This window comes from Hydra viridissima, unplaced genomic scaffold, assembly GCF_058129835.1.
Source record: "Hydra viridissima isolate aposymbiotic clone 2 unplaced genomic scaffold, HvirCarnegie_v1 scaffold_11, whole genome shotgun sequence".
Classification (NCBI taxonomy): Eukaryota; Metazoa; Cnidaria; class Hydrozoa; order Anthoathecata; family Hydridae; genus Hydra; species Hydra viridissima.
Genome location: NW_028324310.1, coordinates 14,335,154 through 14,359,317, shown reverse-complemented (window position 1 = coordinate 14,359,317; position 24,164 = coordinate 14,335,154). Strand labels below are relative to the sequence as shown.

Genomic DNA, 24,164 nt, shown 5'->3' with positions numbered 1-24,164 from the left:
AAACCTTCTTGAAACATTAGATATAATAACAGAATCAATAAAATGTGGTAAATGTGTTGATGTTTCCTTTTTGGACTTTTCAAAGGCATTCGATTCAGTTCCGCATTCCAGGCTGCTCTTAAAACTGAAATCATTTGGTATTGTTGAAAAATTGTTGCAATGTTGTAAAGCTTTCTTATCAAATTGAAAAAAGAGAGTTGTTTTGGGATTATTTGAATCAGAATGGGAAACAGTTCGTAGTGGGGTACCACAAGGATCGGTTTTAGGGCCCTTGTTTTTTGTAACTTATATAAACGATATAACACAAAAATTGAACAATAAAGCAAGGCTATATGCTGATGATTTAAAAATATTTGCGGTTATAGAATAAAATAAAATAAACCACTCTCTACAGTATGATCTTGATATCTTATTTACCTGGACAAAAAAATCGCTAATCAGTTTTAATTAAGATAAATGTAAAATCATGCATTTTGGTCGTGATAATCCGAAAAAAGTATATAGTTTAAAAAACGACACTACAGAATCAGATACAATTCAACATGAACTAGTAGTAACGAAATTGGAAAGAGACCTAGGTGTTTATGTTTCGAACAATTTAAATTGGAAAACCATATTGAAAAAATGGTAAGGCGAATCAAAAATTGGGTATGCTAAAACACGCAATTCTCTATTTAGATGAAGCATCAATGAAATTGTTATATAAGTCACTCGTTCGGCCGCACTTGGAATATGCTTTTCAAGTATGGAATCCATATTTTGTTAGGGACATAGGCTAACCAGAGGGTACAATCAAAGATTGAGAAGCCAGTATGTTCCAAACTTCTTGCCAAGGCATTATTTCTTCACGAACAGTATTGCTGAAAATTGGAATCGTTTGGAAAGTGATGTTGTCAATTCCATTTTAGTGATTAATTTAATAAAACAAACTTAATAGATTAAGCAAAAAAAAAAAAAAAAACGGTGTTAATATCTAACATCTAGTTAGATTCTTTCTTGAGACTCTCAAAAACACAGCTTCAGTTATTATTAATCCGCAATATGATCAGTTAGGAGCAGTTGGAAGTGTTGGATAAATTTTTTCATCCTCTTTAATTTATAATTTTAAAAATGAAAGAAAATTTTTTACTCAAAATGATACAACACATACTTTTTATTCTTCTGCATATAATTACAACAAATCAAATTTTCTATTGCTCAAGTACTTTGAGTGCCATGGCTTATGTTATTTCTTCCCTGAGGTATTCACTGTTCAGTCTTGACCAAGCAACGCAAAAATATTTCCAAATAAGATAAGATAATATAATAGATAGATAATTATATTATCATAATTATCATAATTATCATTATTGATATAATATTAGATAGAGGTTTGTTATCCAACAAAATTTCTCCAACTTTTATTATCATTTTATGTTATAATTTTTTTCTATCCACACATAAAATGAACGTTAACAACATTCATGGAATGACTCTCAAAAAACTCGTCAAAATAGTTCGTTATAACCTAGAAGTCTAATTGTTGGTAAATCTGAATAAATCAGTTAACGCTACTACTTAATCTACTCATTAATCCAGGATGGCTTGATTATAATAGTCTCATGGGCTTTGGAAAAAGTCTTTTTCAGCCAGAGTGTTGCATTGCGAAGAAAGCCTTTGAAAAGAGGATACCTAAGGAAACGATATCAAGATTTTTCAATAGCAATGAAGCAGTAGTTCAAACAGGTGTATCTGTTTCTTTGAGGCAATAGCAAACAAAAAAATAAACAATATAGGACATTGAATGTAGTTTTTTTGAGTTAGGGTCTGATGTTTTAGATCTAAGAGAGTTAACATCAGAAAATAAAATTACTACCATTTTTGACGATGTTTTATTAGAGAAACAAAACAAGAAGCTTATTACACTCATGGAAGACATAATAATGTGGATTGCATCTACCTTGCACAGATTTACTTTAAACTTCCAAGACAAACGATACGTGAGAATCTAAACTAATTGTCTATTTCTACAAGATGCAAAAAGTGTAAATCACATCTATTATGATTATGCTAGTCAAGGGATGCCAATCATTGAGTTTAGAATGTTTCTGTAAAATGGCTTGGAGGAAACCACATGGATCATTCGTTACAGATCAAAACGAGTAAAGTAAGAAACGAGTAAAGTAACAAATGGAAAGTATAGATGTGGATTTGATAACTTTTATTTTCCATAATTTTGCTTTGAAAGTTAAAGAAAATTAGAGTTTAGAGGATATTAAACGTTCTAATGCAAATTGTCTGATAACAAAAAATTATAATATATATAATATGTATATTATAATACATAAATAGATCGACACAATTTGGAAAATAAATAAAATAAATAAATAAATAAAATAGAAAAATCAATAAATAAATCGAGTTATTTTGGAGCTAAATTTAATCCCTATTAATAGTGAAATACAAAAACAAATTGAGATAAATGATTATTTTCAAAAAATACAATTCAGTAGTAAAGTTTAGCGATGATATTTTGATGATGAAAATAACTTAAAATGCTTTTTGCAAAAACTCTTTTGGAGACTATGTTACTGTAGCATTCTTATATAGTAGTGAATCTCTTATGGATCTATTTAATAAATTTTCAGAATCAAGATATTGTTGTTTAAATGTAATAATATATAATTCAATACGAATCCTGGTATCCTAAAAGTTTTTCTAAACTTTTTTAAAGGTTTTTGCAAAAATTTTTCATAGCAACTACAACACCTCCGCCTTTTTTTTTCACCACGATGACATCTTTTATTCAGACCACATTTGTTAACTGACCATCTTTTTTTTCCTTTCATCATGCTCACATATACCATCTTTACCGCACTTTTTACAATATCCCCCACCTCTGAGATGACAACAAAATTTTTTTTGTTAAATCTTCTTTAATTTAGTTTTTTTTAATGATATGATTTATTATTTAACCTTTTGCAATGTCTCAATAGAGAACACAAGTCTTGTCTTTAATTCTTTTTTATTATTCATAAATTATTCTATTCTCTTATTCTTCTTACATTTAGAACAGGTTTTCTCCATTTTTTAATTATGTAAGAATACTTTTTATGAGAACATCAAAAGTTAAAACTTAGATGTGTATATTAACCATTCATTGGATATCTGAAGAGCATTTTAATAAACTAAGTTACACATGGATGACATTTACTCATATATGCGATACTGTGAAAAAAAAAAAAAATGATGGTTGGATAATCTAATCACACTTATTAGTTTAATGGCCTAAAATAATGATCTAAAATAATGGTCGAAAAAATACTAACGAGCAAAAAATGTAAAATAGCAACACATTGATGAGTTTTAAGCGATATACGATACCGTGCAAAAATATATGAGAAATGATATTATACAAAAAATGACCCACCGTTTAAACACAATTCGTGTAAATTTTCTCAATATATACTGATATAGACAGATTTTAGTAAGGGTTTAGTTAGTTTCAAAATAAATCTATTCCAATACAAATAACACGTCGAGCTTGATTTGGTCTTGAAACACTTTAAGACATATCAAGGCTTTTTCTTTGTGCTCTTGTAATGTGTCAATAATTTCAAAAATAAACAAGACTTTACAAGACTACAGATGTCTTGTAATACTAAATAAGTTTGTCATAACAAGACTTTACTGTTTGCATTTACACTGTCGATTAATTCCTGTTTTTATTTACAATCTAACCTATTTATTCTGATATGTCAAAGCATTAGGCTATATCAAACTTTGTTGTGGTGATATGCACGTTTTTATTTAAAAGCTGTTGCTTGTTCGTAAATTACACTAAAAAATAGCAAAATAGTCTTGTTATTTCTTAGTTAAGTTGCGATTTTAAGTTGATCTGGACTGATTCAAGCCTTTAAAAGACAAGAAATGATCTTGAGTCGCTTAGTCTTGTCTTATCTTGCAAAAAATACTATAACAATACTTAGTGATTCGAGACGCAGACCCAAAGATTTTTGCAACCATTTAAAAAAAACATTAAAAGCAATAAATTTTAAGTATGAAATTTGCGAACATGACGTCAGTAGCCATGTAATTACGTCAGTAACCATGTAATCCCCACTATATTTAAAAATCATTTTTTCGGAAGAATTAAAAAGACAGAATTAAAAAAGTTGTAAAACTTAAGTAATTAATATAGTTAAATGTAATGACAACAAAATTAAAAGCCGACAGTGGAAAATAATTCATCGTTATACATTGCATCAAATAAATGTGTGGCATTCATTTTTCGTCTAAAACGAAAAATGAATACCACACAAAACTAATGCAGAAAATGTTGAAAAATATGAGATTAACTTTAAACATATTAACAATACGATTAACAATACTTTAAGAAAAGTTCTAGTAAAAACGATTGACTAACAACTTCAGTGTGAAATAAGACGGAATTCGACGTTCTGCTTTTTATCAGCTTAAATTGAAATGTTTAAAAATTTTCTCGGTGAAAAAATCCAAAATCCAGCAAGCGAATCCTAGAACAAGAAAAAGAAAAAAAATTTCTCCATACAATAAAATTTACCCAAGAATGAATATGAAATGCAGATGGTTACTTATATGCCGTAAGGATGGCCTACAAGTAATCATTTGCATTTCTCAGAACTTCCAAAATGAATGGCGAAACAAAACGAAAATAAAGTTTTTGATAAAAAAACATTCAGATTTTAAAAAAGTTTTGGAAAAGTTTTAAAAAAAAACACTGGAAACTTCATTTTTTTTTTTTTTTAGTTTTTTTTTTTAAAACCTTTCATTTGGAAAAATATTCCAAAACACTGATGCATACAAGTAAATGCTTTGACTTCAGACCAATACGAAGGAAATCTATTTTTACTGACCTGACGAGCATAAAAATTGTTAAACATACCGCATTTCTGGCAACTTGTTATAGCCTTTTCATATTGATGAACGAATGTTTGAAGATGATTTAAAAGTGCACTAACAATCGTATCTTTATGTAGCGCTGTTAGACAGGTGTTATAGAGGTCTTTTTTAAGAATAAGGTTGGAGGTACAAACGATCATGTATTTGATTTGTTCTATGTGCTAATAAATAAACAAATGATAGTTAAATTCAGTACACGTAACTTTATATTATAATATGAAGAAAAATATATACAAACTTTTTAAACAAATTTACATTTATTAAAACATGTTTGAAAATAGTACACAGCCACTTTCTAAATGGATCTCACGATGTCAAACTTCATTCAGTTTCATTCTTCATTTCAAAATGATCACTTTCTTTGCTCCATGTGATTTTACAGCGATTTTTACAAGCGCAGCATTTTGTATTCTTTTTTTTATACTTTACATTGTAGCAGAATTTTTTTAAAAAGTGCTTATGGCAAGAGATGTAAAACCTTGTTAAAATCTACTTTAAAATTTTGGCAATAGAAGTTTGAAAACCTGGAACTTTTTTTGAAAATAGTACACAACTTAATTAACAATAAGAAATAAGTTTTTCTATAAAGAGGTGAAGATAAATTTTTTTTTAGAGCTTCGGTAAAAAAATTATACTTAAAGTTAAAATCATACTTAAAAAAACTAAAAAAATTATACTTAAAAAACTATTCTTAAAGTTAAACCGTTGAAAATTTTGAAATGATGGTGAATTGCTGGATTTGTTTGAGTTTTTTTTTTTTAATTGACAACTTTTGTTAAAAAAAACCTTTGACACAAGGAAAAAACTTTGACAACTGGAAAAATTCATCTGAAGATGGAGAATTTTCAAAGTTTAAATTTATAGCCCTACCATTTTTCTAAAAGTGAATGATGCTGTTAAATTTAGCACAAGTATTTAGAAATTCCTAATAAGCACAAAAGATGCACCAAGAGTAATAAAAGAATACGACATTGAATTGAATGTTTAACTTGTGAGAATTAGTAGTCCCCCCATGTCTTCATTTTCTGCAGGCGAAAATGAAGAGGTTAAGAATCCAATGCCAACTCTCTGTTTAAACTATTTTAAAAAGTTAAGTCGGACGCAATCCTTTTTTCTTTGTACAATATTCACGATCTCTTTGAAAATGTTACTTTACCTCATCTTTTTGCTTTTAAGACTTTGAGAGTTAGCATAGTGCAGAGAATTCCAGAATACAAAATGTACAACTTTTATCTTATTGGGGCTTTGGTGTTTCCAGGTATAAAAGTTTTTATTTAATAAGACTAACATATGTATAATGTCAGAGAAAAAAAAAGATTGGGGAAGAGATTGCTGTGCAAGTTGTAATTGTCTTCAATTTTTTTTACAACAGTAGTTTTAATTGAAAATGAGGATGTTAAACTTCATTTTCAATTAAATTGTAAAATAATTAATAAAATTGTTTTAAAAAATTTGGAAAAGGAAAAAAATAAAATGTGTACCAGTATTTCCCAAAAGATAGATATTATGCAATGGACTAAAGAAATTTAGGTGAAGTCACACTTAATTTAAGTGTCATTCTTTTTCATTTTGTATTTTTTCATTTTTTCTTCCCACACTGCTTGTACTCTTTCACAAGCACTTTTATGGTAGCATCAAAAACTGACTTAACTTATCATTTTTGGTACACTGTTTAATTTGTTATCATTCTTTTTTATCTTTACAATTCTATTTTTTATTACTATATAGATGAAGTTATATTTAAATTGAAAGCAAAATTTAGTCGAATAGTTAAGTTAATAAAAAAATCATTATTTTATAAAATTAGAACTTCATGCGTTTTACCTGTAATATTTAATTACTTAAAATTTTTGAACATTGTATGAAACGTCAATACTTAAAAAAATATTATATTTTATTGATTGCTAATATTGCTTAGGAAATTTTATAGCATATCAACAAAATCCTAATGTTATTGCACATCCCTATCTTAACCAACCTTAAAACAAAACTAAAATAGACTTGATTTAACAATCTCCAAACGTCTAAAAATATTGAATGATAACCAAACCTAATTTAAAAACACTTCAACGGAAACTTTCACTGTTTCACTTTTTGCCTGTTTTGTCTTGAAGTTTTAATGATTGAAGGCAAATAATTTGATAAACTTGTTTGGATTGCAATTTTTTTAGCTTCACCCTTTTTTTTTTTAATGATACTCAACTGCACTATATATAAATAGAATAATAACTAAAACCTCATAATGGAAGATATTCCTTATGATCATTAAGATTATTAACTATAATCATTTTGATCATTAGTTTCATTGCAATTGAAAATGCTTTACTTAAAGATCAATTAAAAAAAAAAAGATTGCTACAGTCTTTTGGAAGTAATCACTGTAAAAGTGTAAAAATCAAGAGCTTTAAATTTAAATGGTACATAATAATGAAGAGACTTCACAAACTTACCAGAGAAATATTATTACTCGCTTTGTTTAAGAAACTCATTTGAAGTTTCAATTTGTTTAAGTCTGCAGCCAAAAACTTCATATTACAACCTAAACAAAATAGACTACTCACAGAAAACTTATCCAATCAAAAAATCTCATAACAGTTTTATGTAACAGATTAAGTAATGTTAACTAATAAAAAAAAAAGAAGCTGAAAAGCAGTTTAAAAAACTTTAAGCATACAATGACTGAACTTAAAAACTTAAGAAAAAAAAACTTTACTTTTGAGCAAATCTTCTGTAACATGAAAAGCCCATTGAGAAATTTCAACTATAACATCATTCAAATAAACTATATTCAATAAATCAATTGGATTGGTGATTGGGACAGTGCTGGAGCAATCGACATTTTTCACTATATCACATATTACTAAACAAATAAACGGAAAAACAAAATAATATATTTTCAACTAAATAATTAATAAATAGATTATCAGAAAAAATATTGCATTAATTGAACTTCTTAAAAAAAAAAAACACAACTGGTATAGATATTGTTAAGCATTCCTAAACTCTTTTAAGTTTTACTGAAATTGATTTAAAAAGTCTTGTTTTAAATTTAAAATTATTAAAGCAAAACTTTAGTATTACTATTGCTACACGTTTGTGAGTTACAAATTGACATTTCAGCATCATTTCCAATACAGGCCCTTGATAATTGTCCATTACTTTCTTGATAACATATTCGTTTTCGATGGGATATTCCACCATTGCATGACACAGGACAATTGCTCCATGATGCCCATTGTGACCATGTGCTAATAACTTGAATTGAGAAAAATCAAAAGTTATTTCTAAGAAACATAATTTTTTTTCTCTAGAAATTATGAAATTCCTGAAAATATACTTTATATAAACAGACATTTAAGGATATAGTACACTGGAAAGAAGAATGTGGTACTAAATTAATGAAAAGCTTTATGTAAATGAAGTGGTTTAGATATCTGTACATTTAGATATCTGCGACGTAGTTATTAATTTATCATGCTATAGTTCTAGATCAAAATTTTTGAAAGCCAGTCAATTATATCAAAAAGTTTCTTAATATAAAATATTCTTCAAATTCAAATTTTTAACAACTTCATTTAGTAAATGTTTTGTTTACTTAAAACATCCTTTTGTAATTTACATCCGGGCCCCACTCTCCAAAATAAAATAATATTTAACATACCAGAAGCATTGCATATTCCAAATGCTGATTTAAGCTGCTTGAAATACAAGCGAAGTTGAAGAAGAGTTTTATTTAAAATAGAGTTTTGCTCAATTGCCATTTCACAAAATTTATAGGACTGTTCTTGAATACTAAAGTTGCTGTTACATGCAATAATATCTTTTACCATGGCAATGCTCTTAATAAACCACATAAAATTATTCTAAGTATATAAATATAACAAATGCAGCAGATAGCAACAAAACACTGACTAGCAAAATATTTAATCAACACAACATATATTTGAGCAGAGGTAGATCTAGATAATCTTATATGGGGTAGCAAAAAGGGGGCAGGGGATTGGGGTCCTTATATAGTGCAAATGAAAGTTTACTTCTGCATGTAAATGAAATAACAATACTTATTCTTTTAACAGTTTTTATTCAGCAGCAACACTTTTCAATTATTCTTTATAAGATGAAATGAAATTCTGCTGCTTTAAGTTTTTCAGTTAAAGCAGCTACATTCCAGTGGATTTAGAAGTCAAAGAAATTAGATTTTGGAAACCATTTTGGAAGTCAATAAAGCTCTTCCAAACTATACTACCATAATAATCATTACCAGTGAAAGCAGCAACTATTTTAAAACATTTTGTCTTGCCGTTTTGTCTTGCCTACTAAAAACTACACAATTTCCTTAACAGTTTTTCTCCTCCTTTTAAGCATTAAAAAATCTTTTTTTGTGTTTATTTGAAGTGTATTTCTTGGTCCCTGGGCCCCTTTTTTTTATATTTAAACTTTCAAAAAACATCTCTTTTTTCATATTAATTTTTTTTTATATTTAAACTTTCAAAAAACATCTCTAGTTTTGTGGGGTTTCAAATTTCTAATCGTTTAAAAAATTACGTTAAAAAATAGCTTATAAAATTTCCACTATCAATTTAGAAAGTTCTCATTTGTATTTTAGAAAATAACAGTAAATTCAGTAAATTCATTTTGTCCTCTTTTAGCAATATCTTAAATGGCTGTAAAAGCAACATTTCTGCCATACTCTTGACTTTCAATCAAATTCTTATCATTTATTTTGATTTCATTGTTAAAAGAGAAGATTTGTTTATGTGTGAGACATTAATTTGTACTCATAAATTACCATGGCTATCATGCCTGGTTTGGTTTACACATGGAATCCATTGTCTCTGGTAGTGGCTTACTTCCATTTTGAATAACATTTTTAAAAAGATGTAAGCACTAGCATAAGACTTAAGCACTAACATTTTTTATCAATACAAATTAAAAAAGTTTCACTTACCAGTGAAATGTTGTTGTTGGTTTTATTTAGGAAATTTATTTGATTTTTTAATTTCTTCCCGGCTGTAGTTAAAGCAACCAAATCGCAACCTAACAAAAAGCAAAAAGTGATTTAATGAATTATGAATAAAACAAACAAATTACTAGAAGATTAACATTTGCAAGTCTAACATTAAAAGATCTTTTTAATTCAACATCTAATAATAATAACTTTAAAGAGTTTAATCTGCTTAACAACTGAAAAACATAACAGCACAAAATGAACATCAAATTTGAGAAAAATGATAAATGAAATAAACATACCTAAGGTTAGGTTTTTGATAACTGCTGACCAATTAGAAATTCCATCAGAAATATCTTTAATTGTTGCTATATCCACAAGACTGTTAAAATTAACTGCATTTAACTGAGTGAAGTTGGAGCAGTTTTGCCTCTTCATCACATTGCATAATACTATAGAAATAATTAACACAAAAAGCACAAAAAAGTTTTTTTTTCTTTAACAATATATATTTATTATCATTTTAATTTTAGAAATTTGTATACTTGGGCAAGTTGCTGCATTGCAAGATTTTTCCTCAAAATCATTTCCAAAGCAACCCTCTGCAGGAGCTGCGTTATCAACTGTATAACAGAATCGGTTTCGAAAGATGGTTCCATTACCACATGACACAGAGCACACACTCCATTCTTGCCATGCTGTCCATAAGTAAGTATCTAACAATAAAGAAAACATAAATACAACATGCTTTTATTGTAAGTAATGTAAATTAATTTTATTATATTATTATATTATGCAAATGACTCATTAACTGTAAATATTAAAGATTTAAAATGATTGTCTAAAACATAAAAATATCATTAAAATATTATTGCACAGGGCAAGTAAAAAAGTTAAACATTTTTTTGGCATGCTAAAGAAACTTCTATAAAATAGCTTCTATAAAATTGTAATAATTACCGTAGGATTTTTAGTCTGCCGAAATGTTTATACTTGTACTATTGAATCGAATATTTATAGTGAAATATCACTACAATATCATAAGAAAGATTTTAGTGTTTTATTGATACTATACATTTGCATTTAAATTTGTTTATATGTAATATGTCTGAAAAATGTAAAATATAAATAAGCCATATCAATAAAAAATTAAAATCAATTTCATAAGCAATTAAAAGAAACTGATAAAATAGCTGAAAAGAGATGAAAACATAAAGAAACCAATAAAACACTTTTATTTGAGTTGTGAAGAATTTAAAAATGGGTCCTGGAAAAACGGAATTCAAAAAACAATTTAGCTAAAAAAAATGTTGGATCCGAGTTTACCCAAAACCCAGTTTGGTGTTGTTTTCAGTAAAATTTTTTGTAACAAAAAGTTGTTCATTAATATTTTTTAGCTTGTGTGAGAAATTTAATTACATGAAACCAGTTTTTGAAAAGCTCTAAAACTTATTTGTTTTTTGAAAAATTTTGCCTTTGAAATAGCTCAAATTGTTTCAAATCCGGACTTTGATTTTTTCAATCATTGATTTTTGGAAAAAGACAAACTTTTTTTTTATAACTTTGACTTTTTCTAAAGTCTGAATGTTATCTTTTTAAAAAAAAACTAAGCTTTTTTGATACTACACAATTCAAATAGTCTGACTTTTTAAAAAGTTAAAAGGTAATCCTTTGCAAAAAGCTAAGCTTTTGTGAAGCTCTGCCTTTAAAAAAGTCTGACTTTTTTAAAAGTCTAAATGTGATTTTTTAAAAAGCGTTTAACTTTTTTAAAGATCAGATTTTTAACCCCAACTTTTTTTAAAAAGTCCAACTGTCATCTTTGAAAAAGTTAGACAGCTTTGTAACTAAAAAATTACATTTTTGAGTAAATTTAGACATACAATGACATGAAGATTCCAGAATAAAAATTCAAACAAACCTTGTAAATGTCATGTTATTTTGTTTCAACCTTTTTTTTTTTGATACTAAACTTATTTTTATTTGTTTTTAAATAGCAAATTTACACATAACAAAAATAAAATAACAAAAATAAAATAGTCTCACTAAATGGTTTTACTGTTTTAAACAAAAAAAGTTTTATTTTTTTTGCAAATTTAATTTCACTTAAAAGACTGATAAAGAAATTTGTTTTTACTTGTTACTGCTTATTGAAAAAATTGACACCTTGACATTTGCTTGTTGTGCGATTGAACTCATGGCCATTTAGGCAAATACATTTGAATGACCCATTTAGGTGTTTACATGATGAATTTTCAGCATTACAATAATCAAGACACTCAGCTAATTCTAAATATAAAAAAAAATTAGATTAGAGATTAAAATTCTAAAATCAATAGAAAAAACATAACAATCGCACTTTATGTTGGGTGCCGCATCTCCATAATTTACTCACAAGATTCTCAACGTTTTTCTGAACTGCTTAACCAAATTTTAAGGTTTTTTGATATTTTTAGATTAATATATATCAATCTAAAAATCTCAAAAAAATAGCCAATACATTTGATTTACTCAATCACAAAGCAGTTTCTATTAATAAACTGATATTGATAATATTATGATTATAAAAAAGGATTATAGAAAAGATTATCTGATAATCTTTGTAAAAATTACAATATTCATAAACAAAATGTTAAATTTTGGTATTATCACAGTATTATGAATATCTAACACAAAATTGTTAAAAAAACTTTTTTTTCAGTCCTCACAAAGCACAAAGAACAAGTCTCGGATTTAAAGCTCCTCTCTCATTTTTTAAAATATCTAAACGAGTAAAAGAATAGTCCATTTCAATTATTGGTAAGATCTTGTTAGTTATGTTAGTTTTTATTTTAAACTTATACAACAAAACTTGTATGCTAAGAAAATCAATTTTTAAATGTTCTTAAAAGCTTTTTTTTAAATGGTTATATAGTTTAGTAAAATTAGAAGTTGTCAAATAGTAGTGTTATTGCATTGAAATGAAAAATAATGAAAAATACAAACATGCAGGTTTTTAAGTTTCTTAGTCAAAAAATTAAATAAAAATTTGTTCAACCATTCAGCTCTACAGAACTAAATCCTCATGATATTAGCTTTTTATTCAACATAAAGACTTAACTAATCTTTTTTTTGAAGTCTTTTTTTGCCTTCAAATGATCTTTGCAAACTTTTGGCAGATTATTGTAGTTGTGCTGATTATAAAATTGACCAAAAAAAGATGTCACTGGTAAAACCGCATGCTACTAACAAAGTCACATGATGATTGACCTTCAGTTGAACTGTTGAAGTTCCGAAAGGAAAATTAAGCTAGCCAAGAATAGGCTGCATTTGGCAAAGTTTTGAAATTAACCTTAAATAAGCATCTTGTTTTCTTGTTTTTCTTAAACTGCCTGAATGGTACAACTATTCTTCTTTTTGATCTGTTACATTGAACAAGTTGGTAAAGCATTACATTTTTATTTGTTCATTTGATTAAGACTGTCAACAACCTTTGTGTACTTTCTTACACTCATCCATTTTAAACCTTATCAAATTTAATTATTTGGGGTTTCTTGTTCAACTCTGAGGGAAAATTATTTTTAGACATTTTATTTTTAGTCTTGTCGAATTATTATTTGTTAGTAATTAATTGGCAACAAATAAACAAATCTTATGAGTAATCTTATGAGCACATGAAGTTTATAAAAAAAACCCATGAAGTTTATAAAATATCAAAAGTCAGGTGATAATGATAAATGTATTATATAATATGAATAATTACATGATAAGCATTCATAAAATTAGCAAAATTAAACCCACAATAAGTTGAATTTGTGTTATGTCAAACTTTATTGTAGGAAAAAACAGTTTTTAATTTTGAGGATTTTATAAGATTCGGCAGTTTCTAATTTTATTTCTCCGTATTTTTCTTAACGCATTGTCAGTAAACTGACTATTAAATCTACTTTAGCGTGAGATAGCTTCATGTGATTCTTTTTTGGAAATAATAAGAAAATTTTTTAAAAGGAGTTTACATATTTGATTTAGATTACTTAATTATATTGCATTAAATTATAAAGCTTGAATGCAAGATAAAGCTGTGCTTAAATCCTTCATTTACTAAGTAAGATTTTGTTCACATTAGTTTTTAATTCTATTTTTATTTTTTTTATTTGTTATATTATTATATGTATTATTTATTTTATTAGTATTATATTATGTAGTTTTATTTCTTATTTATGATAATTTGATTAATGGTGAACTTTATACTTTACAGTTCCTTCATAAACTATTGTGGTATAAGAGGGACATAGAAACCTCCCCATGGATGAGAGGGAAGGAGGGGGAGTAAATTTGGTGAAAAGATTTTTATGCTATGGGGAAGGACATTTTCCTTATTCTATAGAACAGAAATAGGGGGTGGGGTCCAGAGAAGAGATACTAGTACAAGATTAAAGGTGTTTGTGTAAATTTAAAAGCAGTAGTCAAGACTTGTATGTGATAAGTTTTGTCACCGCATAACTTTATTTTTAGCTAAAGAGGTTGAAATTTTTTTTCAGTAACTTTTATGTAAGTCTTTAATTGTGCACATATTAATCTCTTAATAAACATTTGTCTCATTTTTCATCCAGATTAAGAAACATTTTCATTTTTCTTTAGCCAATTCTAAAACTTAAGTGTGTGTTATAGGGTCAATGCTAAGAAGGCAATGCTTACTTTAAATTCTAGATGGTGGAGAGAAACAACTTTAAGAATGGGTAGGCGGTATTGATGTAGGAGGACACCATGGTACAAGTACATTTAACAACTTAAACATAGAGATTTTAATTTGTATCATCCTATAACATAACTTGATTTACCAATAGGGTTTTACTGAATTAGCTATTTTTGACAGATACATAGTAACCTGTGGAGTTAACAATGTGTTTTGATATGTTCTGATTCCTTTAATGTAACTTGATTTACTAAATAAGTAAACTTTTGGCAGTACCTACTACTATTATATCAATAACTAAAAAAATATTAGTTAAGCGGCTTCTCTTACATAAATTTATCATCATATCAAATTCAGCAAATTTTTTTATTGTTAACAGTTAATTTTTAAGCAAAATTATGATGAGAACTTAACAAAAGATAATTAGAAGATAACTTAAATCAAAAAAACTATAAATGAATAACAAAAAAAGGGCTTTCACCTGTGACAATGATTATGCTTGTGAACACTGTTTTTTGCTTTTCAAGGCCATTCCTATTTCTTTGTACAGCAACAATCTTTAAAGTAAAGTTCCTTGCATCAAAAGTTTTAGTGAAAATTAAGGTCAAATTCTTTGTATCTTCCTGATTGATTGTTAAAGTACTCCCATTACGTATTCCAGGCAATATTATCACAGATTCAGGAATATTTTGTATTGTAACATTCAGTGTGTTAAGAGAAGAGCCTGTTTTGTTGAAAAAAATATTCAATGGAATTGGGAGGAGATCCTCTAAAATTTGGTCAGATGAAGATGCCAATATTGGTGGTTCTAGCACAGGATCATCTGTTTTAAAAAAAAAGTCAAAACATGGTAAAAAATTTGAACAATAGGAATGAAACTTAGACAATAGGTCGACACTAATAAAAGCTAAATTGGCATCTTTTTACAAAGTATTAGCATGCTTTGAATGTCTTCATTTGTCTAAAATTTTATGATTTTAGCCTGAATATAATTCTAGTTTCAACATAAATTGTAAATCTGAACTTTAAGAGAATGGATTTTTTTGTTACTAACATTACCGAGTCTGCTGCTCTTAGAAACACCTGTAAAGTAATAAACATTTTTAAATACCTTAAACAACCATGCATGGTACAATAAAGATTAATCATTAATAATTAAATTAAAAAAAAAAAATCAAATTATTAACTAATGATAATTATGAAATTTCTGTTGTACGTACACAAACTTTAAGTGAATATATAGAAGCAATTTATATGAGTACAAAAATCAATGTTTTAAAGATTAACTTAAAAATATAACATTCAAAAGAATAGAGATGGAAAGTAAAGTACATTTCAAAATGCTATTAAATCAAAAAATACGTTCTAGCCTAGAAAATAGGATGCTGGGAACACTGGAGATTTTAATAGTTAAACTGCCAGCATTGTATTAAAAATATATGAAGCATGATCCATGGCCTACTATATTACATGGCCGTGTATGTTACATTTTAGAGGCCGATTCTAAGAGGCCTATTATAAAAAAGATGGCTGCGCAACTATAGCGAAAATATATAATTATATCTTATCTAGACTAAATAGATAGTATAAATATAACATTACGAATAGGAATATTATGAAAAAGTATTCACGAAAAACTGGCATTTCGTGCTTTATACTAGTGATTTATGTATTTATAAACGTATATATCTATGTATATATATATATATATATATATATATATATATATATATATATATATATATATATATATATATATATATATATATATGCTAATGCTATTTTAGACAATTTGTTATTATTAGTAAAGCTGAATATTATGGTTAACAAATGTGTTGCATATGGTTGTAAAACTGGATACAACAGTTCTTTAGAAGATATAAAAGTTGCTTCTTTTCATTTTCCGTTGAAAAATCAACAGTTGCTAAATTATTGGATTCGTTTTGTAAACCGTAGTGATTGGGTGCCTTCACCAAATTCTGTCTTATGTAAAAAGCATTTTAATGAAAAGTACATTATTCAAGGTATAAAATGCAAGTTAAATTGGAACTTAAACCCTATTCCTGAAATTTTCTCAAGCGAATGTTAAAAACGGCCTTCCACACTACCATCACCTATTGCTTTAAGAAGACCACCTAAAACTCGTATTTATCAAGAAAATGAACTTAACTTTTTTTCTGAAAATCATTAAATTACTGAATGGAACAAGTTAAACAGTAAACATTCACCAGAAGGTTTTCAATTTAAAAAACATCTCAATTGTGTTATTTATTACAACTTAATATTTGATCCTTTAACACATTTTCCTTCTGTTCTTGAATCAATAAAAATTAATCATTGTTTATGTGCAGCATTGCAATACAAAGGAAATAATGTTCCACTTCCACCATGGTTAACTAAAGGTCATAGTGCCAAGTTAACTAGTTAGAGTATGCTAGAAAATCTTGCATCGTACATAAAAAACATAGCTTCTTCTAATAGAAATATACTTCTTGAAGAAATAAACAGTAGAATATACTATAAAGCAAAGGGTCAACCGCAATATTCTGCAGATATGATAAGACATGCTTTATTATTAAGATATACATCTAAACAAGCATATGAAATTTTACTTGAATCATTTCCTTTACCTTCAATTTCTTTGTTAAATAAAATAAAACAAGGTGGAGTTGATGTAATAAAGGCTATTAAAACACTTCGTGAGAAGGGTTCAATACATGAAGATATAATACTAATTGTAGATGAATTTTATCTTCAGAAACAGGCACAATATTGTAGTGGTGTCTATGTGGGTACAGATGACAGTGGTATTCTGTACAAAGGAGTTGTTGCATTTATGATTGTTAGTTTAAAGAAATCTATTCCTTATGTTATAAAAGCAGTACCCGAAGTTACCATTAGTGGTAAATGGCTTTCAGAGCAAATATCAGATTCTATTAGTTCTCTTTCTTTATCTGGTTTTAAAATTCGAGGAGTTGTTACTGACAATCATCAAGCAAATGTAAATGCATTTAGTTTACTTCATTCTAAATTTGGTAATCAGTCAAATTTATTTATTTATCATCCTGATAGTCCAAATATTAAAATATACTTATTCTATGATAGTGTTCATATTGTTAAAAATATCAGAAACAATTTATTACACTGCAAAAAATTTGTCTTTCCATCATTTACTTATAATATAAAAGATGATGTCTATAATTGTCCAGCTGGTTATATAACTTGGGGAGATTTTCATCTTTTACATTCTAAAGATGAGCAACTTCAAGGTAATTTGAAAAAAGCTCCCAAAATTACATATCAAAGTCTCCACCCTGGTAATAAAAAGCAAAATGTTTCTCTTGCACTTTCGATTTTCGATGAAACAACAATTGCAAGTTTTAAAAGTTATTTTCCAGACCGAACTGACATTTATGGTTTTTTAAGTATTTTTCAAAAAAGGTGGACTGTTTCAAATTCAAAACAACAATTTAGTCCTAATAAACTTGGTAATGCAATTATTTTTGATGATGGTAAAACCACATTTTTTAGGCAACTAACTGATTGGATTGAACTTTGGCAGAAATCACCATTTTTCACTTTATCAAAACAAACATCATCTGCTCTTATCACAACCCTGCGTTTTCAAGCAATGCTTATAGACGAGCTTATCAACGAAGGATATTTGTATGTGCTTACTTCATGACTTCAAAGTGACCCTATAGAGCGTAGATTTTCTCAATATCGACAGATGAGTGGTGGGAGATTTCTAGTAAGTTTACTAGAAGTTCAACATTCAGAAATTATTTTAGCATGTCAGACTTTAATTAAGGAGAATGTAAATTTTTGGGATGAAGATTTAAAGAACAATTATGATAACCCAATTAATGATGAATTACAATTAACATTAGATTTAAACTCAAATGAGATATCAGAATTAACTCTATCACCTGAAACAGAAGAAGTTGCAACAACAATAGCTGGTTACATAGCAAAGAAATAAATAAAAAGAAGCAAATATAGCAATTGCAAGTCTATGCTTGCTACAGATGCAAGCAATATAAATATTTGTCAATATCTACAAATACTTTCACGAGGTGGTCTTACTGTGCCTTCACTTTCACTTAAGGATTTCACATGTGGATGTTTTGCAATCTTAGATAATCTTTCAAATTTAATAACTAAACAAGGTGCTAATGTCAAAGATGTATCAAGCTTTGTTTTATCAAAGTACTTTCCAACAGTTTGTTTTACTTGCGATTTACACAAAGAATGGGGGTTTAAATTTGCTTCTAAAATTATAATTAATGTTTTTTTTAACAATAAACAGAAGATAATCAATGCCACGGTACGAAAAGATGCTGTTATAAGTTTTAAAAGTAGACAGAGAGAAAAATAATATTAAAAAAAACAAACATAAATAGATAGTAACATAAAAAATTATAATAAAAAAAAAACACAAATTTTTACCTTTTTTTTTTGTAAATTCCAGTGCTGTCAATTTAAATGTGTAATGTACAAATATATATATATAAATATATATATATATATATATATATATATATATAAATATATATATATATATATATATATATATATATATATATATATATATATATATATATATATATATATATATATATATATATATAAAATATACATAGAAATATATGTTTATAAATACATAAATCACTAGTATGAAAGCACAAAATGTCAGTTTTTCTTGAATACTTTTTCATAATATTCCTATTCGTAATATTATATTTATACTATCTATTTAGTCTAGATAAGATATAATTATATGTTTTCGCTATAGTTGCGCAGCCATCTTTTTTATAATAGGCCTCTTTGAATCGGCCTCTAAAATGTAACATACACGGCCGTGTAATATAGTAGGCCATGCATGATCTCATACAACCTCACTTTCAAAAAATCTAAACATTATTTGGTTAAAGCTAAAATTAGTAAACTAAACTTAAGAAATATGTACTTTGCTTTACAGAATATTAAATTTATTCTAGAGAAATAAACTGAGTAGATTGTGATCTAAGTACTGTCACTTTTTAATGATCAAATCTCTTATAAAAAAAAATCTTTTCAAGCACTCTATTTTGAACGCATGTATTGAACAACTCTAATAACTAAAATATTATGCAAAATACAGGTAAAAGTTAAATGCAATCAGAAGAACAACTCTCTCTCTTGGCTCTATCAGCCAAAGCAGAGTAGTTTTAAACAATTTATCATTTTATTATTGTTCTGGTCAAACAAAAAGTAGTAAACAAGTTTTTTAATACTTTACTTTGTTTTTGGTTTAAAGTTTATTGTAGCCTTTGTACAAAAAACAAACAAAAAAAAAAAAAAAAAATACTATTTAACATATGATTTATCTTCAAATCTTAAAAACTACATTTGTGCTTAAGAAAATACAGAAGGCATTACAACTTTTGCCACATACACCAATAGCATATTTAACTTTACTGATTGTAATGAGCTACAAAAATATTTTACTTTTGCAAATATGCATCCTAGCAAAAATGCACTAAACATAGGTGCCTGAAAACTATTTACAGTTTTGTTTTAAGAATGAAATCCAAAAACTCGCTTTCTGATTTTGCTTCTGATTTAATGGTATAAATTCAATGCTAATGCTTCAATCCTTATGATTCAATGATAAGGATTCAATTGCTAATGATATCAATTTTAGAACCACTCAATAGTAAACCACTTACAAAAGTCATCACTAGACCGTACATTACTATTTAAATTAGTTTTTAAACTCTCAAAAGATTGCAACCTAGAAATATTGTTATTCTATGATAAGTTATGTTACTTTATCATGTTACTTTTGGGAAGAAAATTCTGGGCTTTAATTTGAATAATACATTTTTATTGTTTTAAAACTTAAAAACTTACCAGATGAACAATCATTGCCAAATTTCCCATCTTCACATAAACATAAGTTAAGTCCAGTGCAATTACCATGACCAGAACAGTTATTCACAGCTTCACATGTTGCTAAAGTTAAAAGGTTTTAATAAGCAAAATAAATCTTTAAAATAACAATCTAGTATGTTGAAAACTAATTTACCTCCAAGAACAGTTATAATGTTTGATTTAGATATATTTCCTTTGTTACCAACATTATCAACTGCTACTAAATAGAGTTCATAGGTGCCAGCTGTTAAAGGAAGGTAAGTGAATGGTGAAGATCCAACACCTTCAGCTAAAATTTTCATTTCGTTGTACTCTAAAGAAAATCCATTAACAACTTTGAAGCCATAAACAAGAATGTTTCAGCACAGAAAAAAATTTGGTTGAACAACCTTTAATTTTCAAATGGATTAAAATTTGATTTTCTTTTTAAATAAAACTTCTGCATAAAAAAAAAAAAAAAAAACTCACTAAATAACTAATTCAAATCATTTCAACAGCATTAAAAACCTTGCTATATATATTAAGGGTCAAAAAATGAAACCAACTCTTTTTTCTCTTTTTTTTGCTTTGCAACTTTAAATCTATTATAAAATTGATGAGGTTTGTATTATAGGCAGTTCATACTACTGCTTGTTTGTTTTGATTATTTTCTTCGTTGCTAAGGAAATTTAACAGAAATTTAATGTGGATCATAGTGATACAACCATAACATTACAGCAAAGAAAAATTTTTATTTTCTTTATCTAAAAACTAGTAAAAAGAACTTTTAGTTGCTTGCATAAAACTTTTATGACAAACTACAGAAATTCTTTTTTTTATTAGCTCTAATTCGATAGTTTATAAGCTCCTAAGTATTTTCTTTAAAACACATCTAACAATCAACAAGTTTTTAACTGTTTTTATCTTTTATATCCACAATTTCTCAATTTGATGCAAAAATAAAAATTTGTTAACTATCAATTTATGGGCATCTTGCTATTGATTTTATACTGATTTAATGACATTGATAACAAATGGATTTTAGTTGAGATTCACAGTTGTAAACATTATAAAACATTACTTGCTTAAACTGACTTTTCACTCAAAAGTGTTATTTTTAGGTAATTATCCTCAAAAATGATACAAAAGTAAGAAGCTATGCTTGAAGAATGAAACATCATAATAAAATTGTAATAAAATTTAATGTGAACTTGATGAATTATTTCCAAATCATAGTATACAATTAATTCTATCATCTGATCGCTTGATACAAATGGCTCAGTACTCAAAGATCAACAACCAGTTAAGAAATACCATAATTAAACATATAAGTAAACCTAAAGTATTTTGTAACAAAAATTCTGATGAAAATCAAAGGGTCACACCTACTAAAATTGATCCCATTTTTGACTTTAGGAACCAAAAAATAATCTATAGGGAATTAGTCTACAAGGTCTCAGATATCACCTGATGCAAAAATTCAAATCTAATCTCTATAGCCAAAGCAAAAAAGCATTTAAAGTTTTAGGCATTTTTTTTCTACTGATTGCACTTGGAGCACCATTGTAAATCAATTTTAAGCTTTTTTAACCTTGGGTGTATGAAAAAATCAATAAAAACTCTTTAGATTTACATGTTAACTTGACAAAAAAGCAGCCTTTTTGCACTTGTAGTTTGGACAAGAACCTAGAATATGGAGTATGGCACAAATATTCTCTTTAAAAGGTGACAATAGAAGCTTTGAGCGTTTCATTTTTTTCTATTATCATTGACTAGGGAATTTTAAAACTTAATAGAATGAAGCCTTGGCATGTAGCTTACAAGGAAAAAAAAAAAGAGAATCTAGACATAACTCTTAAAGTAAGAACTTTGCCTTTGAAAATTAGTCAAAATATGGGAGACTTTAGCAATTTTTATTCATTTTAAGGTCAAACTTACATGTAACTAGTGGATTTGGGATTCTATGATTGTTAAGTTTCACAATTGTGGGTACTTAGCCTATAAAAACAGAAGCATGTTTTTTAATTACTCTGAATTTAAAGGACATTTAAACCTGTCTATCTTTTGTTTCTAATTTTTATATTCAAAATGGTGAATCAGACCAACCATGCTGAAGCTTAAGCAAACCATTATGGTTCTTCCACCATGCTTAACAGTCAGAAGTTGAAACTAGGAATCTTTGAGCAACAGGTTGAAAAACATTCTTTATTCCTTCAAATAGCAACATTACCCTGTTGATTCAGAGACATTAAATGAATGGCCCAATCATTTAATGTCCAGTAAAGATGATGGTTAACAAGCTTGATTCTTAAATTTAGACATAAAATTTTTACAAAAAACAAGTTATTTTCTTAGTAGAGTGTTATTTTGCAGATTGACAACTTTACAGTTTAAATATTAGTTTAAAATTATCAAAACTATTTATGCAATTATTTTATTAATTTTAATAATTTTATGCAATTTTAAATGTTGTGAAATGCTAAAAAAAGGACAGCAAGGAATATTAACAAGTAGCAGTAACAACTAAAATAAAAAATAAAAAATCTCTTTAAGTTCTAATAGTTAATTTCAAAGTGATTAAGCAAAATGCAGTCAAAAAGAGGTGGTCTCATCTTTTTGATCAATTACTATAGGCTGATTTTTTTTACTAAGGTAGAATGTATAATTTTATAAACACAGATATAAGTGATCAAAAGGAAACAAAACTAAAACAAGTTTTCAAACCATTTTTGTAATAGATGTCAATATATTTTACACCGGATCCATTGTCAAATTTTTCAAATGATACCACAGTACTGTTTGATTCATAAATCAAATTAGCTGATGGCAAATCTGAATCAATCTAGAAATAAATTGATTATAACAAAGCATTATGTTTTTTTATGGATTTAACATATTATAGCAAAAAAAAAAAAACAAACAACAGCAACAACAAAATGAACACATTAAATTTAATTATACTCTTACAGTGTTAAAGATAAGTGGCGTATCTATTGGTTCATTTTCATCAAATACAATAGATGCCTTAGCATTGATGGTGCTTAGGTTAGGTAAACCTTGTTTTGGCTTAACAGAGTAAGTAATAAAACCTTGACCAGATGTTCCATTGATAGGATTTGGGGGAAGAAAACCTAATAATGGAGAAGTTGGTCTTTGTCCTAAAAAAGATTATTTTTAACTATAACTAAACTCTTTCTTTTGTATGCTATTAATTACACACTGCATCCAATTGAAAAATGATTCTGCTATGCAGTATGTAAACAAATTAACAAAAATATTTTTTTTACTTATGAATATAAAAATCATATATAAATATATTTAAACAGTGAGGTGACTAATGAATAATTCCTAATGAATGAAAAATATTAGTGTTAAATTCTGTTATTACATTGACCAAAAGAAACCCAGCAGTAAAGACGCTGGCAATCTTAATTTGGCTCGCCTACTTAAAAAACTAAAAACATTTACCAGTCTCTGTATCAATAGCTTCTAAATCAAATATAACATCACCAGTAAACACATCAACTCCAGCAGTGACACGTACATAGAACAAGAAATTTTCTCCTAAGTAAATTTTTATCTGAAAGAAAAAACAAGAAAATATTAAACATTAACTGATAAACAATCAGTTAAAGAAAAGAATTCTGTAGAATAGCTTTTCAGATTATTAAGCATTAGTTAAAATGCATAAACTAGTTAAAAGTTAAATTAGTTAAAATGCATAAACTA

General features: G+C 27.1%; 1 protein-coding gene across 3 annotated transcripts in view; it reads right to left on the bottom strand.

Annotated features, from left to right (window-relative positions):
* Positions 1 to 4,145: 4,145 nt before the first annotated feature.
* The window catches only part of LOC145180985 (uncharacterized), an 85,840-nt gene continuing 65,821 nt past the window's right edge, over positions 4,146 to 24,164 (bottom strand). For 2 of the 3 annotated variants that reach the window (XM_090066379.1, XM_090066380.1), the window contains exons 28-43: positions 23,904 to 24,015; positions 23,403 to 23,593; positions 23,160 to 23,277; positions 20,611 to 20,769; positions 20,436 to 20,537; positions 15,022 to 15,363; positions 12,032 to 12,154; positions 10,414 to 10,584; positions 10,171 to 10,320; positions 9,869 to 9,957; positions 8,582 to 8,759; positions 8,002 to 8,175; positions 7,634 to 7,780; positions 7,371 to 7,459; positions 4,904 to 5,081; positions 4,146 to 4,514 (exon numbers count right to left, since the gene is read on the bottom strand). In XM_090066379.1, coding sequence (XP_089922505.1) covers positions 4,450 to 4,514; positions 4,904 to 5,081; positions 7,371 to 7,459; positions 7,634 to 7,780; positions 8,002 to 8,175; positions 8,582 to 8,759; positions 9,869 to 9,957; positions 10,171 to 10,320; positions 10,414 to 10,584; positions 12,032 to 12,154; positions 15,022 to 15,363; positions 20,436 to 20,537; positions 20,611 to 20,769; positions 23,160 to 23,277; positions 23,403 to 23,593; positions 23,904 to 24,015 — 2,388 coding nt within the window. In that variant the 3' untranslated portion in view covers positions 4,146 to 4,449. Of the gene's footprint in view, positions 4,515 to 4,903; positions 5,082 to 7,370; positions 7,460 to 7,633; positions 7,781 to 8,001; positions 8,176 to 8,581; positions 8,760 to 9,868; positions 9,958 to 10,170; positions 10,321 to 10,413; positions 10,585 to 12,002; positions 12,155 to 15,021; positions 15,364 to 20,435; positions 20,538 to 20,610; positions 20,770 to 23,159; positions 23,278 to 23,402; positions 23,594 to 23,903; positions 24,016 to 24,164 lie in introns of all 3 variants that reach the window. The other variant, XR_016444874.1, reaches the window with a different exon arrangement.